At 45.0% G+C, this 19361-nt stretch overlaps 1 protein-coding gene across 3 annotated transcripts in view; it reads right to left on the bottom strand.

Moving 5' to 3' along the window:
* The window catches only part of HNF4G (hepatocyte nuclear factor 4 gamma), a 264222-nt gene that overhangs the window by 72547 nt on the left and 172314 nt on the right, over nt 1-19361 (bottom strand). For all 3 annotated transcript variants that reach the window (XM_069731504.1, XM_069731502.1, XM_069731503.1), the window contains exon 2: nt 3053-3224. In XM_069731504.1, coding sequence (XP_069587605.1) covers nt 3053-3198 — 146 coding nt within the window. In that variant the 5' untranslated portion in view covers nt 3199-3224. The remainder of the gene's footprint in view (nt 1-3052; nt 3225-19361) is intronic.

Raw genomic sequence — 19361 nt, 5'->3', positions numbered from 1 at the left:
AACTTCACTGAGACGCCTATGCTTGCCCCGTCGTGGTGCGGTCGAGTTAGCCAACTCCAGGGTGCCTCCAGTTTAGGAGCTTCCTATGTGGGCTGCGTGAACTGGTAGTCAAGGCTGGTTCTGTAGTGCCAGTAGGCCCAGCTCCCCCTGTAGGACTGTTGGGGTTCGGTAACTGCGGCTGCCTCGCGGCCTAGCTGTTCTCTCCTCTCCTGTGGACCTTCGGGTCCACCACCTGGTTCCAGCACCGTCAGCTGGTTCCGGGCCGAGCCTTTGGCTTAGGTGCCTCCTCCTGGGTAACCGAGTTCCGCCAACGCCAGGGGGTCCTTGGTAGTGCTTTTAAGCGCGGGCACCTACAGCTTAGTAACCGGGTTCCAGCACCGTCAGCTGGTCCTCGGTCGTGCCATTGGCTCTTGCACACTGGGGCAACGCATCCGGGTTCCAGCACCGCCAGCTGGTTCTCGGCAGTGTTCTTGTCACAGGTACTCCCTCGTGCCAAGCCTGGTTTCAGCACCGTCAGCTGTTTCCGGGTTGTGTCAACTTCACTGAGACGCCTATGCTTGCCCCGTCGTGGTGCGGTCGAGTTAGCCAACTCCAGGGTGCCTCCAGTTTAGGAGCTTCCTATGTGGGCTGCGTGAACTGGTAGTCAAGGCTGGTTCTGTAGTGCCAGTAGGCCCAGCTCCCCCTGTAGGACTGTTGGGGTTCGGTAACTGCGGCTGCCTCGCGGCCTAGCTGTTCTCTCCTCTCCTGTGGGCCTTCGGGTCCACCACCTGGTTCCAGCACCGTCAGCTGGTTCTAGGCAGTGTCTTTTGCTCTTGTACCTTCTGCTCCCCATCCTGATTCCAGTAACGTCAGCTGGTTCCGGGCAGAGCCTTTGGCTTAGGTGCCTCCTTCTGGGTATCCAAGTTCCACCAACGTCAGGTGGTCCTTGGTAGTGCTTTCAGGCATGGGTACCTCCTGCTTAGTAACCGGGTTCCAGTAACGTCAGCTGGTCCTCGGTAGTTCCATTGGCTCTTGGACCTTCGGCTACCCATCCGGGTTCCAGTACCGTCAGCTGGTTCTCGGCAGTGTCTTTTGCTCTTGTACCTTCTGCTCCCCATCCTGGTTCCAGTAACGTCAGCTGGTTCCGGGCAGAGCCTTTGGCTTAGGTGCCTCCTTCTGGGTATCCGAGTTCCGCCAACGTCAGGCGGTCCTTGGTAGTGCTTTTTAGCACGGTACCTCCTGCTTAGTAACCGGGTTCCAGTAACATCAGCTGGTCCTCGGTAGTTCCATAGGCTCTTGAACCTTCGGGTAGCCATCCGAGTTCCAGTTCCATCAGCTGGTTCTTGGCATTTTCTCAGCCTTCTTGTACCTTCTGCTACATTTCCAAGTTGAAGACCCTAAAGTCGACGACCCGGAAGACCACCCCGATGACGACGACGACGACGACCCGGAAGACCACCCCGATGACGACGACGACGACGGCGGAGATGACGACGGAGACGACGACGGCGGAGACAACGACGGCGGAGATGACGACACTGAAGACGACGACCCTGGAGACGACGACATGGAAGACCGAGAAGCAGAAGAACAAGAGGCTGCAGAACAAAGAGCAGAAGAACATTAAGCATAACACTTAATATCAGAGCAAAAGATATTATCTAAATTATATGCAGAAGAAGACTAAGCAGTGTATGGGGGTGAGTCCGTTCCTCCTCGTGGTGCCCCTGGATAAAGCCTGATGCTGCAGGCCAAACTGAACGCGGACAAATGTAACTTTTGTGACTGGCAGAACGGAAGGTGTAATCTTCCAACTTTTATAGATAACAACTACGGGAATGCCTGTCACAAATGAGAATATGATGAAGAAGTAGAATAGGAAGAATAATAACAGTGGAATAAAAAGAATATGTAGAATAGGAAGAATAATAATAGTTGAAGAAAATGAATATGAAGAATGTAATAAAAAAAAAAAATAGGTAGAAGATGAAGAAGAAGATGAATAAGGTGAAGAAGTTGATGTCAAAGATGCTGATGATGATGATGAAGATGAAAGTGTGGGAAAAGGAAAAAAAAGAAGGGGAAGGTCGTGGAATAGTGAAACATCAATATATGACAAAATAAAAAAAAATTTACATAGTCAATATCTTTTTCAATCCGAACGTCTTTAAAAAAAAAAAAAATCATGCTATTCTATTTGATTGGACTAATCCTCATTGCCTTTAATGTCTCCGCCACCTCCCCCATACATCCTACATTATTCTTAGTTGTTTTCCTTCATGTAGAATGAACCTACAAGGAAAGAAAGGGTTTATTTTAATTCCGATATTTTGGTCCCATTGACTTGCATTGGGATCGGGTATCGGTATCGGCGATATCCGATATTTTTTGAATATCGGCCGATCCAAACCGATACCGATACTTTCCGATATCGGAAGGTATCGCTCAACACTAGTCACAAGCTCTCAATTTAAGTCTATGAGAACCTCGTTTTGACCTTGTACTGGCTCTCATAAACTTACATTGAGTTGTAACTTCTGGATTGTCCAGCAAACATCAAAACGATCCAACAGGTCACAAACTGCAGGAGACAAACGTAAGTGGCACCAATAACTGCAGAAGATTGGCAGCTGGTAGGGTCGATTAGTAGCATCGCTCCAATGCTGAAATAAAAAATATTGCTGGAGTGGTGCTTTAAAGCAGGGGTCCCCAACTCCAGTCCTCAAGGCCCACCAACAGGTCATGTTTTCAGGATTTCCTTTGCATTGCACAGGTGATGCAATTATTACCTGGGCAAGACTAAGGAAATCCTGAAAACATGACATGTTGGTGGGCCTTGAGGACTGGAGTTGGGGACCCCTGCTTTAAAGTAAAGAAAAACAATTTTATGTTTTTTTTTTTCAGTTATAAAGAGATAGACACCTCAGAGGCTTCCATTTTCTGCTGTATATTTTTGTATGGAGATGTATGGAATTTTGTGGAATATGACAAATTCAATTGAGAAAACCCCTGTGTCTCTTTGAAATTAGAGGCAGATAGTAGTATAATAAGGACCATACAATATGTAAAATACCTGCAAGAGTAAACGTGGCTTTTCCTAATGCTACGCCTGAAGAATCCTTTGCAACCATCACAGCTGGATGCACCATAATGTTTCCCTGTAGCTCTATCTCCACAAATTGCACACAAGCTGTTGATCCCATTGTCGATTCCGTTCATGATGACTGATTCTCCGGGAGAACTATCTAAAACATGAGGATAATACACAAGACATAATTAATGCAAAGTTATTGAGCAATACATAGCCAGCATGCCAGAGTAACAGAAAGGCAGACAAGCCTCAATGAACAGGTGGAATAGTTTGAATATGATTTTTATCAATGTAAATACACAATACTAAACATGAAACCAAAGAAAAATGTAAGAGGAAAAGGACTTTTTCATACTACATTAGCTGATATTCTTGGTAATAGAGTTTAAATAAAATCTCATAATACGTAGAACTCTTACACCAGGATCACATAAAGGAGAGGATGGAGCATAGAAGGGCTAGGGTAAGACTTGGACAAAAAGCAGCCATGGCACATATACCCATCCAGGCCACATACTATAATCACCCTCGATCAGTGAGTTTTGCTTTACTTGGTCATGCCCCTCACCAATCTCTTAAAGGAGTTATTTGAAAAGCCATATGTGGTTGACGCAGCAGTGAGTCCTCCAGGCAGTATTCTGGCTACCATCATGTTCTCACTGATTAAAAAAAATTATAATGCTCACCTCTCCTCCTCGTTTCCATGTAGTGATGTCATCATGCCCAATCTGCTGAGATGTGAAGTATAGCGTGGCACTACCGTGAGGTGATCTAGTAGGTTACCAAAACCAATGTGCCGTAAAATAAAGAACTTGGCACTCAACTTAGTATGTCATTGCAAAATGATTTTTTTTTATTATTTTTGCAGTCTGTAAACGTTTCGCTCTTACCTAGACCTTCATCAGTCCTACTGCTTGTCACAGAAAGATTATGGTGTAAAATTGTATACACAGGATTGGAGTAACGAGCTCCTCATAATGTTTATGAAGTTGCTTAAAGGAGTTAGGCTGCCGTCACACTGTCAGTACTTGGTCAGTATTTTACATCAGTATTTGTAAGCCAAAACCAGGAGTGGAACAATTAGAGGAAAAGTATAATAGAAACATATGCACCACTTCTGTATTTATCACCCACTCCAGGTTTTGGCTTACAGATACTGATGTAGAATACTGACCAAATACTGCTAGTGTGATGGCAGCCTTACTCCTATCAGAATTCACGTGTAGAAAATAGGTATAACTGTAGCAAGATAACATATGGTAGACCTTATTGGGTTGCAGTCGTATTACTGGCATAGAATGTTCCTATAATGGAATCACAGTCCTGGTGCCACAGGGGCTTAATATGCTACCCTATAAAGGGTCCCTGCTGTGGAAAAAAGGTGAGGGCACAGTCGACCTCTAAATATTATGTCTGTCCTCCAGGGGCTGCAGTGGTGGTCAGGGGTTAATGTGTGCCAAAGAGAAGCGGCATCTGCCGCTCGTCTCTGAGATGTCAGACACCATCTGACATGTGCTGAGATGTTAGACACCAAGGAAGAATGATAGGGAGGGAGTGTCAGCTGAAGTTCCCTATTTCATCATTGCTTTCAAATGTATCAACATACAGGATGCTGATACAGTTGAACTTGCGATGACTGGAAGGGGCTGTTACTGGATCTGGGCCCCCTGGCTCACGGGCCCCATAGCAGCCACTTGGCCAGTCACCATTGGTGGTATGCCACTGCTTCCGAAGTGCAATGCTGCCTCTGTGACAACAGGACAGGAGAAGTAGTACTGTGCAGTGTATATATGCAGAATAATACAGATGCTGAGCATTGCACCCAGTGTAGAGGACAGTAGAAGTGGTACTGTGCAGTGTACATATACAGGAGTGGTACTGTGCAATGTATATAACAGGAGGAGTGGTACTGTGCAGTGTATATATACAGGACAGGAGGAGTGGTACTGTTCATTGTATATATACAGGACAGGAGGAGTGGTACTGTGCAGTGTATATATACAGGACAGGAGGAGTGGTACTGTGCAGTGTATATATACAGGACAGGAGGAGTGGTACTGTGCAGTGTATATATACAGGAGGAGTGGTACTGTGCAGTGTATATATACAGGACAGGAGGAGTGGTACTGTGCAGTGTATATATACAGGACAGGAGGAGTGGTACTGTGCAGTGTATATATACAGGAGGAGTGGTACTGTGCAGTGTATATATACAGAATAATACAGATGCTGAGCATTCCACCCAGTGTAGAGGACAGTAGAAGTGGTACTGTGCAGTGTGTATATACAGGAGTGGTACTGTGCAATGTATATAACAGGAGGAGTGGTACTGTGCAGTGTATATATACAGGACAGGAGGAGTGGTACTGTGCAGTGTATATATACAGGACAGGAGGAGTGGTACTGTGCAGTGTATATATACAGGACAGGAGGAGTGGTACTGTGCATTGTATATATACAGGATAGGAGAAGTGGTACTGTGCAGTGTATATATACAGGACAGGAGGAGTGGTACTGTGCAGTGTATATATACAGGACAGGAGAGTGGTACTGTGCAGTGTATATATACAGGACAGGAGGAGTGGTACTGTGCAGTGTATATATACAGGACAGGAGGAGTGGTACTGTGCAGTGTATATATACAGGACAGGAGAGTGGTACTGTGCAGTGTATATATACAGGACAGGAGGAGTGGTACTGTGCAGTGTATATATACAGGACAGGAGGAGTGGTACTGTGCAGTGTATATATACAGGACAGGAGGAGTGGTACTGTGCAGTGTATATATACAGGACAGGAGGAGTGGTACTGTGCATTGTATATATACAGGATAGGAGAAGTGGTACTGTGCAGTGTATATATACAGGACAGGAGGAGTGGTACTGTGCAGTGTATATATACAGGACAGGAGAGTGGTACTGTGCAGTGTATATATACAGGACAGGAGGAGTGGTACTGTGCGGTGTATATATACAGGACAGGAGGAGTGGTACTGTGCAGTGTATATATACAGGACAGGAGGAGTGGTACTGTGCAGTGTATATATACAGGACAGGAGGAGTGGTACTGTGCAGTGTATATATACAGGACAGGAGAGTGGTACTGTGCAGTGTATATATACAGGACAGGAGGAGTGGTACTGTGCAGTGTATATATACAGGACAGGAGAGTGGTACTGTGCAGTGTATATATACAGGATAGAAGAAGTGGTACTGTGCAGTGTATATATACAGGACAGGAGGAGTGGTACTGTGCAGTGTATATATACAGGACAGGAGGAGTGGTACTGTGCAGTGTATATATACAGGACAGGAGGAGTGGTACTGTGCAGTGTATATATACAGGACAGGAGGAGTGGTACTGTGCAGTGTATATATACAGGACAGGAGGAGTGGTACTGTGCAGTGTATATATACAGGACAGGAGGAGTGGTACTGTGCAGTGTATATATACAGGACAGGAGGAGTGGTACTGTACAGTGTATATATACAGGACAGGAGAGTGGTACTGTGCAGTGTATATATACAGGACAGGAGGAGTGGTACTGTGCACTGTATATATACAGGACAGGAGGAGTGGTACTGTGCAGTGTATATATACAGGACAGGAGGGGTGGTACTGTGCAGTGTATATATACAGGACAAGAGGAGTGGTACTGTGCAGTGTATATATACAGGACAGGAGAGTGGTACTGTGCAGTGTATATATACAGGACAGGAGGAGTGGTACTGTGCAGTGTATATATACAGGACAGGAGGAGTGGTACTGTGCATTGTATATATACAGGACAGGAGGAGTGGTACTGTGCACTGTATATATACAGGCCAGGAGGAGTGGTACTGTGCAGTGTATATATACAGGACAGGAGAGTGGTACTGTGCAGTGTATATATACAGGACAGGAGGAGTGGTACTGTGCAGTGTATATATACAGGACAGGAGAGTGGTACTGTGCAGTGTATATATACAGGACAGGAGGAACGGTACTGTGCAGTGTATATATACAGGACAGGAGAAGTGGTACTGTGCAGTGTATATATACAGGACAGGAGGAATGGTACTGTGCAGTGTATATATACAGGACAGGAGGGGTGGTACTGTGCAGTGTATATATACAGGACAGGAGGAGTGGTACTGTGCAGTGTATATATACAGGACAGGAGGAGTGGTACTGTGCAGTGTATATATACAGGACAGGAGGAGTGGTACTGTGCAGTGTATATATACAGGACAGGAGGAGTGGTACTGTGCAGTGTATATATACAGGACAGGAGGAGTGGTACTGTGCATTGTATATATACAGGACAGGAGGAGTGGTACTGTGCAGTGTATATATACAGGACAGGAGGAGTGGTACTGTGCACTGTATATATACAGGACAGGAGGAGTGGTACTGTGCAGTGTATATATACAGGACAGGAGGAACGGTACTGTGCAGTGTATATATACAGGACAGGAGAAGTGGTACTGTGCAGTGTATATATACAGGACAGGAGGAATGGTACTGTGCAGTGTATATATACAGGACAGGAGGGGTGGTACTGTGCAGTGTATATATACAGGACAGGAGGAGTGGTACTGTGCAGTGTATATATACAGGACAGGAGGAGTGGTACTGTGCAGTGTATATATACAGGACAGGAGGAGTGGTACTGTGCAGTGTATATATACAGGACAGGAGGAGTGGTACTGTGCAGTGTATATATACAGGACAGGAGGAGTGGTACTGTGCAGTGTATATATACAGAATAATACAGATGCTGAGCATTGCACCCAGTGTAGAGGACAGTAGAAGTGGTACTGTGCAGTGTGTATATACAGGACAGGAGGAGTGGTACTGTGCAGTGTATATATACAGGACAGGAGGAGTGGTACTGTGCAGTGTATATATACAGGACAGGAGGAGTGGTACTGTGCAGTGTATATATACAGGACAGGAGAGTGGTACTGTGCAGTGTATATATACAGGACAGGAGGAGTGGTACTGTGCAGTGTTTATATACAGGAGGAGTGGTAATGTGCAGAGTATATATACAGGACAGGAGAGTGGTACTGTGCAGTGTATATATACAGGACAGGAGGAGTGGTACTGTGCAGTGTATATATACAGGACAGGAGGAGTGGTACTGTGCAGTGTATATATGCAGGACAGGAGGAGTGGTACTGTGCAGTGTATATATACAGGACAGGAGGAGTGGTACTGTGCAGTGTATATATACAGGACAGGAGGAGTGGTACTGTGCAGTGTATATATACAGGACAGGAGGAGTGGTACTGTGCAGTGTATATATACAGGACAGGAGGAGTGGTACTGTGCAGTGTATATATACAGGACAGGAGGAGTGGTACTGTGCAGTGTATATATACAGGACAGGAGGAGTGGTACTGTGCATTGTATATATACAGGACAGGAGGAGTGGTACTGTGCAGTGTATATATACAGGACAGGAGAGTGGTACTGTGCAGTGTATATATACAGGACAGGAGGAGTGGTACTGTGCAGTGTATATATACAGGACAGGAGGAGTGGTACTGTGCAGTGTATATATACAGGACAGGAGGAGTGGTACTGTGCAGTGTATATATGCAGGACAGGAGGAGTGGTACTGTGCAGTGTATATATACAGGACAGGAGGAGTGGTACTGTGCAGTGTATATATACAGGACAGGAGGAGTGGTACTGTGCAGTGTATATATACAGGACAGGAGGAGTGGTACTGTGCAGTGTATATATACAGGACAGGAGGAGTGGTACTGTGCAGTGTATATATACAGGACAGGAGGAGTGGTACTGTGCAGTGTATATATACAGGACAGGAGGAGTGGTACTGTGCAGTGTATATATACAGGACAGGAGAGTGGTACTGTGCAGTGTATATATACAGGATAGGAGAAGTGGTACTGTGCAGTGTATATATACAGGACAGGAGAGTGGTACTGTGCAGTGTATATATACAGGACAGGAGGAGTGGTACTGTGCAGTGTATATATACAGGACAGGAGGAGTGGTACTGTGCAGTGTATATATACAGGACAGGAGAGTGGTACTGTGCAGTGTATATATACAGGATAGAAGAAGTGGTACAGTGCAGTGTATATATACAGGACAGGAGGAGTGGTACTGTGCAGTGTATATATACAGGACAGGAGGAGTGGTACTGTGCAGTGTATATATACAGGACAGGAGGAGTGGTACTGTGCAGTGTATATATACAGGACAGGAGAGTGGTACTGTGCAGTGTATATATACAGGACAGGAGGAGTGGTACTGTGCAGTGTATATATACAGGACAGGAGGAGTGGTACTGTGCAGTGTATATATACAGGACAGGAGAGTGGTACTGGGCAGTGTATATATACAGGACAGGAGGAGTGGTACTGTGCAGTGTATATATACAGGACAGGAGAGTGGTACTCTCCAGTGTGTATATATACAGGACAGGAGGAGTGGTACTGTACAGTGTATATATACAGGACAGGAGGAGTGGTACTGTACAGTGTATATATACAGGACAGGAGGAGTGGTACTGTGCAGTGTATATATACAGGACAGGAGGAGTGGTACTGTGCAGTGTATATATACAGGACAGGAGAGTGGTACTGTGCAGTGTATATATACAGGACAGGAGAGTGGTACTGGGCAGTGTATATATACAGGACAGGAGGAGTGGTACTGTGCAGTGTATATATACAGGACAGGAGAGTGGTACTGTCCAGTGTATATATACAGGACAGGAGGAGTGGTACTGTACAGTGTATATATACAGGACAGGAGGAGTGGTACTGTGCAGTGTATATATACAGGACAGGAGGAGTGGTACTGTACAGTGTATATATACAGGACAGGAGGAGTGGTACTGTGCAGTGTATATATACAGGACAGGAGGAGTGGTACTGTACAGTGTATATATACAGGACAGGAGGAGTGGTACTGTGCAGTGTATATATACAGGACAGGAGGAGTGGTACTGTGCAGTGTATATATACAGGACAGGAGAGTGGTACTGTGCAGTGTATATATACAGGATAGGAGAAGTGGTACTGTGCAGTGTATATATACAGGACAGGATAGTGGTACTGTGCAGTGTATATACAGGACAGGAGAAGTGGTACTGTGCAGGGTATTTGTACAGAATAATACAGATACTGAGCATTAAACCCAGTGTAGAGGACAGTAGAAGTGGTACTGTGCAGTGTATATATACAGGACAGGAGGAATGGTACCGTGCAGTGTATATATACAGGACAGGAGGAATGGTACTGTGCAGTGTATATATACAGGACAGGAGGAGTGGTACTGTGCAGTGTATATATACAGGACAGGAGGAGTGGTACTGTGCAGTGTATATATACAGGACAGGAGGAGTGGTACTGTGCAGTGTATTTGTACAGGACAGGAGGAGTGGTACTGTGCAGTGTATATATACAGGAGGAGTGGTACTGTGCAGTGTATATATACAGAATAATACAGATGCTGAGCATTACACCCAGTGTAGAGGACAGTAGAAGTGGTACTGTGCAGTGTACATATACAGGACAGGAGGAGTGGTACTGTGCAGTGTATATATACAGGAGGAGCAGTACTGTGCAGTGTATATATACAGGACAGGAGGAGTGGTACTGTGCAGTGTATATATACAGGACAGGAGGAGTGGTACTGTGCAGTGTATATATACAGGACAGGAGAGTGGTACTGTGCAGTGTATATATACAGGACAGGAGGAGTGGTACTGTGCTGTGTATATATACAGGACAGGAGGAGTGGTACTGTGCAGTGTATATATACAGGACAGGAGGAGCGGTACTGTGCAGTGTATTTGTACAGGACAGGAGGAGTGGTACTGTGCAGTGTATATATACAGGAGGAGTGGTACTGTGCAGTGTATATATACAGGACAGGAGGAGTGGTACTGTGCAGTGTATATATACAGGACAGGAGGAGTGGTACTGTGCAGTGTACATACACAGGACAGGAGGAGTGGTACTGTGCAGTGTATATACAGGACAGGAGAAGAGGTACTGTGCAGGGTATTTATACAGAATAATACAGATGCTGAGCATTAAACCCAGTGTAGAGGACAGTAGAAGTGGTATTGTGCATTGTATATATACAGGACAGGAGGAATGGTACTGTGCAGTGTATATGTACAGGACTGGAGGAATGGTACTGTGCAGTGTATATATACAGGACAGGAGGAGTGGTACTGTGCAGTGTATATATACAGGACAGGAGAGTGGTACTGTGCAGTGTATATATACAGGATAGAAGAAGTGGTACAGTGCAGTGTATATATACAGGACAGGAGGAGTGGTACTGTGCAGTGTATATATACAGGACAGGAGAGTGGTACTGTGCAGTGTATATATACAGGACAGGAGGAGTGGTACTGTGCAGTGTATATATACAGGACAGGAGGAGTGGTACTGTGCAGTGTATATATACAGGACAGGAGAGTGGTACTGTGCAGTGTATATATACAGGATAGAAGAAGTGGTACTGTGCAGTGTATATATACAGGACAGGAGGAGTGGTACTGTGCAGTGTATATATACAGGACAGGAGAGTGGTACTGGGCAGTGTATATATACAGGACAGGAGGAGTGGTACTGTGCAGTGTATATATACAGGACAGGAGAGTGGTACTGTCCAGTGTATATATACAGGACAGGAGGAGTGGTACTGTACAGTGTATATATACAGGACAGGAGGAGTGGTACTGTACAGTGTATATATACAGGACAGGAGGAGTGGTACTGTGCAGTGTATATATACAGGAGGAGTGGTACTGTGCAGTGTATATATACAGGACAGGAGGAGCGGTACTGTACAGTGTATATATACAGGACAGGAGGAGTGGTACTGTGCAGTGTATATATACAGGAGGAGCGGTACTGTGCAGTGTATATATACAGGACAGGAGGAGCGGTACTGTACAGTGTATATATACAGGAGGAGCGGTACTGTGCAGTGTATATATACAGGACAGGAGGAGTGGTACTGTGCAGTGTATATATACAGGACAGGAGGAGTGGTACTGTACAGTGTATATATACAGGACAGGAGGAGTGGTACTGTGCAGTGTATATATACAGGAGGAGCGGTACTGTGCAGTGTATATATACAGGACAGGAGGAGCGGTACTGTACAGTGTATATATACAGGACAGGAGGAGCGGTACAGTGCAGTGTATATATACAGGACAGGAGGAGTGGTACTGTGCAGTGTATATATACAGGACAGGAGAGTGGTACTGTGCAGTGTATATATACAGGACAGGAGGAGTGGTACTGTGCAGTGTATATATACAGGACAGGAGGAGTGGTACTGTGCAGTGTATATATACAGGACAGGAGAGTGGTACTGTGCAGTGTATATATACAGGATAGAAGAAGTGGTACAGTGCAGTGTATATATACAGGACAGGAGGAGTGGTACTGTACAGTGTATATATACAGGACAGGAGGAGTGGTACTGTACAGTGTATATATACAGGACAGGAGGAGTGGTACTGTGCAGTGTATATATACAGGACAGGAGGAGTGGTACTGTGCAGTGTATATATACAGGACAGGAGAGTGGTACTGTGCAGTGTATATATACAGGACAGGAGGAGTGGTACTGTGCAGTGTATATATACAGGACAGGAGGAGTGGTACTGTGCAGTGTATATATACAGGACAGGAGAGTGGTACTGTGCAGTGTTTATATACAGGATAGAAGAAGTGGTACTGTGCAGTGTATATGTACAGGACAGGAGGAGTGGTACTGTGCAGTGTATATATACAGGACAGGAGAGTGGTACTGGGCAGTGTATATATACAGGACAGGAGGAGTGGTACTGTGCAGTGTATATATACAGGACAGGAGAGTGGTACTGTCCAGTGTATATATACAGGACAGGAGGAGTGGTACTGTACAGTGTATATATACAGGACAGGAGGAGTGGTACTGTACAGTGTATATATACAGGACAGGAGTAGTGGTACTGTGCAGTGTATATATACAGGACAGGAGGAGTGGTACTGTGCAGTGTATATATACAGGACAGGAGAGTGGTACTGTGCAGTGTATATATACAGGACAGGAGGAGTGGTACTGTGCAGTGTATATATACAGGACAGGAGGAGTGGTACTGTGCAGTGTATATATACAGGACAGGAGAGTGGTACTGTGCAGTGTATATATACAGGATAGGAGAAGTGGTACTGTGCAGTGTATATATACAGGACAGGAGAGTGGTACTGTGCAGTGTATATACAGGACAGGAGAAGTGGTACTGTGCAGGGTATTTGTACAGAATAATACAGATACTGAGCATTAAACCCAGTGTAGAGGACAGTAGAAGTGGTACTGTGCAGTGTATATATACAGGACAGGAGGAATGGTACCGTGCAGTGTATATATACAGGACAGGAGGAATGGTACTGTGCAGTGTATATATACAGGACAGGAGGAGTGGTACTGTGCAGTGTATATATACAGGACAGGAGGAGTGGTACTGTGCAGTGTATATATACAGGACAGGAGGAATGGTACTGTGCAGTGTATTTGTACAGGACAGGAGGAATGGTACTGTGCAGTGTATATATACAGAATAATACAGATGCTGAGCATTACACCCAGTGTAGAGGACAGTAGAAGTGGTACTGTGCAGTGTACATATACAGGACAGGAGGAGTGGTACTGTGCAGTGTATATATACAGGACAGGTGGAGTGGTACTGTGCAGTGTATATATACAGGACAGGAGAGTGGTACTGTGCAGTGTATATATACAGGACAGGAGGAGTGGTACTGTGCTGTGTATATATACAGGACAGGAGGAGTGGTACTGTGCAGTGTATATATACAGGACAGGAGGAGTGGTACTGTGCTGTGTATATATACAGGACAGGAGAGTGGTACTGTGCAGTGTATATATACAGGACAGGAGGAGTGGTACTGTGCTGTGTATATATACAGAACAGGAGAAGTGGTACTGTGCAGTGTATTTGTACAGGACAGGAGGAGAGGTACTGTGCAGTGTATATATACAGGAGGAGTGGTACTGTGCAGTGTATATATACAGAATAATACAGATGCTGAGCATTACACCCAGTGTAGAGGACAGTAGAAGTGGTACTGTGCAGTGTATATATACAGGACAGGAGGAGTGGTACTGTGCAGTGTATATATACAGGACAGGAGGAGTGGTACTGTGCAGTGTATATATACAGGACAGGAGGAGTGGTACTGTGCAGTGTATATATACAGGACAGGAGAGTGGTACTGTGCAGTGTATATACAGTGGGGCAAAAAAGTATTTAGTCAGTCAGCAATAGTGCAAGTTCCACCACTTAAAAAGATGAGAGGCGTCTGTAATTTACATCATAGGTAGACCTCAACTATGGGAGACAAACTGAGAAAAAAAAATCCAGAAAATCACATTGTCTGTTTTTTTATCATTTTATTTGCATATTATGGTGGAAAATAAGTATTTGGTCAGAAACAAACAATCAAGATTTCTGGCTCTCACAGACCTGTAACTTCTTCTTTAAGAGTCTCCTCTTTCCTCCACTCATTACCTGTAGTAATGGCACCTGTTTAAACTTGTTATCAGTATAAAAAGACACCTGTGCACACCCTCAAACAGTCTGACTCCAAACTCCACTATGGTGAAGATCAAAGAGCTGTCAAAGGACACCAGAAACAAAATTGTAGCCCTGCACCAGGCCGGGAAGACTGAATCTGCAATAGCCAACCAGCTTGGAGTGAAGAAATCAACAGTGGGAGCAATAATTAGAAAATGAAAGACATACAAGACCACTGATAATCTCCCTCGATCTGGGGCTCCACGCAAAATCCCACCCCGTGGGGTCAGAATGATCACAAGAACGGTGAGCAAAACTCCCAGAACCACGCGGGGGAACCTAGTGAATGAACTGCAGAGAGCTGGGACCAATGTAACAAGGCCTACCATAAGTAACACACTACGCCACCATGGACTCAGATCCTGCAGTGCCGGACGTGTCCCACTGCTTAAGCCAGTACATGTCCGGGCCCGTCTGAAGTTTGCCAGAGAGCATTTGGATGATCCAGAGGAGTTTTGGGAGAATGTCCTATGGTCTGATGAAACCAAACTGGAACTGTTTGGTAGAAACACAACTTGTCGTGTTTGGAGGAAAAAGAATACTGAGTTGCATCCATCAAACACCATACCTACTGTAAAGCATGGTGGTGGAAACATCATGCTTTGAGGCTGTTTCTCTGCAAAGGGGCCAGGACGACTGATCTGGGTACATGAAAGAATGAATGGGGCCATGTATCGTGAGATTTTGAGTGCAAACCTCCTTCCATCAGCAAGGGCATTGAAGATGAAACATGGCTGGGTCTTTCAACATGACAATGATCCAAAGCACACCGCCAGGGCAACGAAGGAGTGGCTTCGTAAGAAGCATTTCAAGGTCCTGGAGTGGCCTAGCCAGTCTCCAGATCTCAACCCTATAGAAAACCTTTGGAGGGAGTTGAAAGTCCGTGTTGCCAAGCGAAAAGCCAAAAACATCACTGCTCTAGAGGAGATCTGCATGGAGGAATGGGCCAACATACCAACAACAGTGTGTGGCAACCTTGTGAAGACTTACAGAAAACGTTTGACCTCTGTCATTGCCAACAAAGGATATATTACAGAGTATTGAGATGAATTTTTGTTTCTGACCAAATACTTATTTTCCACCATAATATGCAAATAAAATGTTAAAAAAACAGACAATGTGATTTTCTGGATTTTTTTTTCTCAGTTTGTCTCCCATAGTTGAGGTCTACCTATGATGTAAATTACAGACGCCTCTCATCTTTTTAAGTGGTGGAACTTGCACTATTGCTGACTGACTAAATACTTTTTTGCCCCACTGTACAGGACAGGAGAAGTGGTACTGTGCAGGGTATTTGTACAGAATAATACAGATACTGAGCATTAAACCCAGTGTAGAGGACAGTAGAAGTGGTACTGTGCAGTGTATATATACAGGACAGGAGGAGTGGTACTGTGCAGTGTATATATACAGGACAGGAGGAGTGGTACTGTGCAGTGTATATATACAGGACAGGAGGAGTGGTACTGTGCAGTGTATATATACAGGACAGGAGAGTGGTACTGTGCAGTGTATATACAGGACAGGAGGAATGGTACTGTGCAGTGTATATATACAGAATAATACAGATGCTGAGCATTACACCCAGTGTAGAGGACAGTAGAAGTGGTACTGTGCAGTGTACATATACAGGACAGGAGGAGTGGTACTGTGCAGTGTATATATACAGGACAGGAGGAGTGGTACTGTGCAGTGTATATATACAGGACAGGAGAGTGGTACTGTGCAGTGTATATATACAGGACAGGAGGAGTGGTACTGTGCAGTGTATATACAGGACAGGAGAAGTGGTACTGTGCAGGGTATTTGTACAGAATAATACAGATACTGAGCATTAAACCCAGTGTAGAGGACAGTAGAAGTGGTACTGTGCAGTGTATATATACAGGACAGGAGGAATGGTACCGTGCAGTGTATATATACAGGACAGGAGGAATGGTACTGTGCAGTGTATATATACAGGACAGGAGGAGTGGTACTGTGCAGTGTATATATACAGGACAGGAGGAGTGGTACTGTGCAGTGTATATATACAGGACAGGAGGAGTGGTACTGTGCAGTGTATTTGTACAGGACAGGAGGAGTGGTACTGTGCAGTGTATATATACAGGAGGAGTGGTACTGTGCAGTGTATATATACAGAATAATACAGATGCTGAGCATTACACCCAGTGTAGAGGACAGTAGAAGTGGTACTGTGCAGTGTACATATACAGGACAGGAGGAGTGGTACTGTGCAGTGTATATATACAGGAGGAGCAGTACTGTGCAGTGTATATATACAGGACAGGAGGAGTGGTACTGTGCAGTGTATATATACAGGACAGGAGGAGTGGTACTGTGCAGTGTATATATACAGGACAGGAGAGTGGTACTGTGCAGTGTATATATACAGGACAGGAGGAGTGGTACTGTGCTGTGTATATATACAGGACAGGAGGAGTGGTACTGTGCAGTGTATTTGTACAGGACAGGAGGAGTGGTACTGTGCAGTGTATATATACAGGAGGAGTGGTACTGTGCAGTGTATATATACAGGACAGGAGGAGTGGTACTGTGCAGTGTATATATACAGGACAGGAGGAGTGGTACTGTGCAGTGTATATATACAGGACAGGAGGAGTGGTACTGTGCAGTGTATATATACAGGAGGAGTGGTACTGTGCTGTGTATATATACAGGACAGGAGGAGTGGTACTGTGCAGTGTATATATACAGGACAGGAGGAGTGGTACTGTGCAGTGTATATATACAGGACAGGAGGAGTGGTACTGTGCAGTGTACATACACAGGACAGGAGGAGTGGTACTGTGCAGTGTATATACAGGACAGGAGAAGAGGTACTGTGCAGGGTATTTATACAGAATAATACAGATGCTGAGCATTAAACCCAGTGTAGAGGACAGTAGAAGTGGTATTGTGCATTGTATATATACAGGACAGGAGGAATGGTACTGTGCAGTGTATATGTACAGGACTGGAGGAATGGTACTGTGCAGTGTATATATACAGGACAGGAGGAGTGGTACTGTGCAGTGTATATATACAGGACAGGAGAGTGGTACTGTGCAGTGTATATATACAGGATAGAAGAAGTGGTACAGTGCAGTGTATATATACAGGACAGGAGGAGTGGTACTGTGCAGTGTATATATACAGGACAGGAGAGTGGTACTGTGCAGTGTATATATACAGGACAGGAGGAGTGGTACTGTGCAGTGTATATATACAGGACAGGAGGAGTGGTACTGTGCAGTGTATATATACAGGACAGGAGAGTGGTACTGTGCAGTGTATATATACAGGATAGAAGAAGTGGTACTGTGCAGTGTATATATACAGGACAGGAGGAGTGGTACTGTGCAGTGTATATATACAGGACAGGAGAGTGGTACTGGGCAGTGTATATATACAGGACAGGAGGAGTGGTACTGTGCAGTGTATATATACAGGACAGGAGAGTGGTACTGTCCAGTGTATATATACAGGACAGGAGGAGTGGTACTGTACAGTGTATATATACAGGACAGGAGGAGTGGTACTGTACAGTGTATATATACAGGACAGGAGGAGTGGTACTGTGCAGTGTATATATACAGGAGGAGTGGTACTGTGCAGTGTATATATACAGGACAGGAGGAGCGGTACTGTACAGTGTATATATACAGGACAGGAGGAGTGGTACTGTGCAGTGTATATATACAGGAGGAGCGGTACTGTGCAGTGTATATATACAGGACAGGAGGAGCGGTACTGTACAGTGTATATATACAGGAGGAGCGGTACTGTGCAGTGTATATATACAGGACAGGAGGAGTGGTACTGTGCAGTGTATATATACAGGACAGGAGGAGTGGTACTGTACAGTGTATATATACAGGACAGGAGGAGTGGTACTGTGCAGTGTATATATACAGGAGGAGCGGTACTGTGCAGTGTATATATACAGGACAGGAGGAGCGGTACTGTACAGTGTATATATACAGGACAGGAGGAGCGGTACAGTGCAGTGTATATATACAGGACAGGAGGAGTGGTACTGTGCAGTGTATATATACAGGACAGGAGAGTGGTACTGTGCAGTGTATATATACAGGACAGGAGGAGTGGTACTGTGCAGTGTATATATACAGGACAGGAGGAGTGGTACTGTGCAGTGTATATATACAGGACAGGAGAGTGGTACTGTGCAGTGTATATATACAGGATAGAAGAAGTGGTACAGTGCAGTGTATATATACAGGACAGGAGGAGTGGTACTGTACAGTGTATATATACAGGACAGGAGGAGTGGTACTGTACAGTGTATATATACAGGACAGGAGGAGTGGTACTGTGCAGTGTATATATACAGGACAGGAGGAGTGGTACTGTGCAGTGTATATATACAGGACAGGAGAGTGGTACTGTGCAGTGTATATATACAGGACAGGAGGAGTGGTACTGTGCAGTGTATATATACAGGACAGGAGGAGTGGTACTGTGCAGTGTATATATACAGGACAGGAGAGTGGTACTGTGCAGTGTTTATATACAGGATAGAAGAAGTGGTACTGTGCAGTGTATATATACAGGACAGGAGGAGTGGTACTGTGCAGTGTATATATACAGGACAGGAGAGTGGTACTGGGCAGTGTATATATACAGGACAGGAGGAGTGGT

This window comes from Ranitomeya imitator, chromosome 6 (assembly GCF_032444005.1).
Source record: "Ranitomeya imitator isolate aRanImi1 chromosome 6, aRanImi1.pri, whole genome shotgun sequence".
Lineage (NCBI taxonomy): Eukaryota > Metazoa > Chordata > Amphibia > Anura > Dendrobatidae > Ranitomeya > Ranitomeya imitator.
This window is presented reverse-complemented; position numbering and strand designations above follow the sequence as displayed.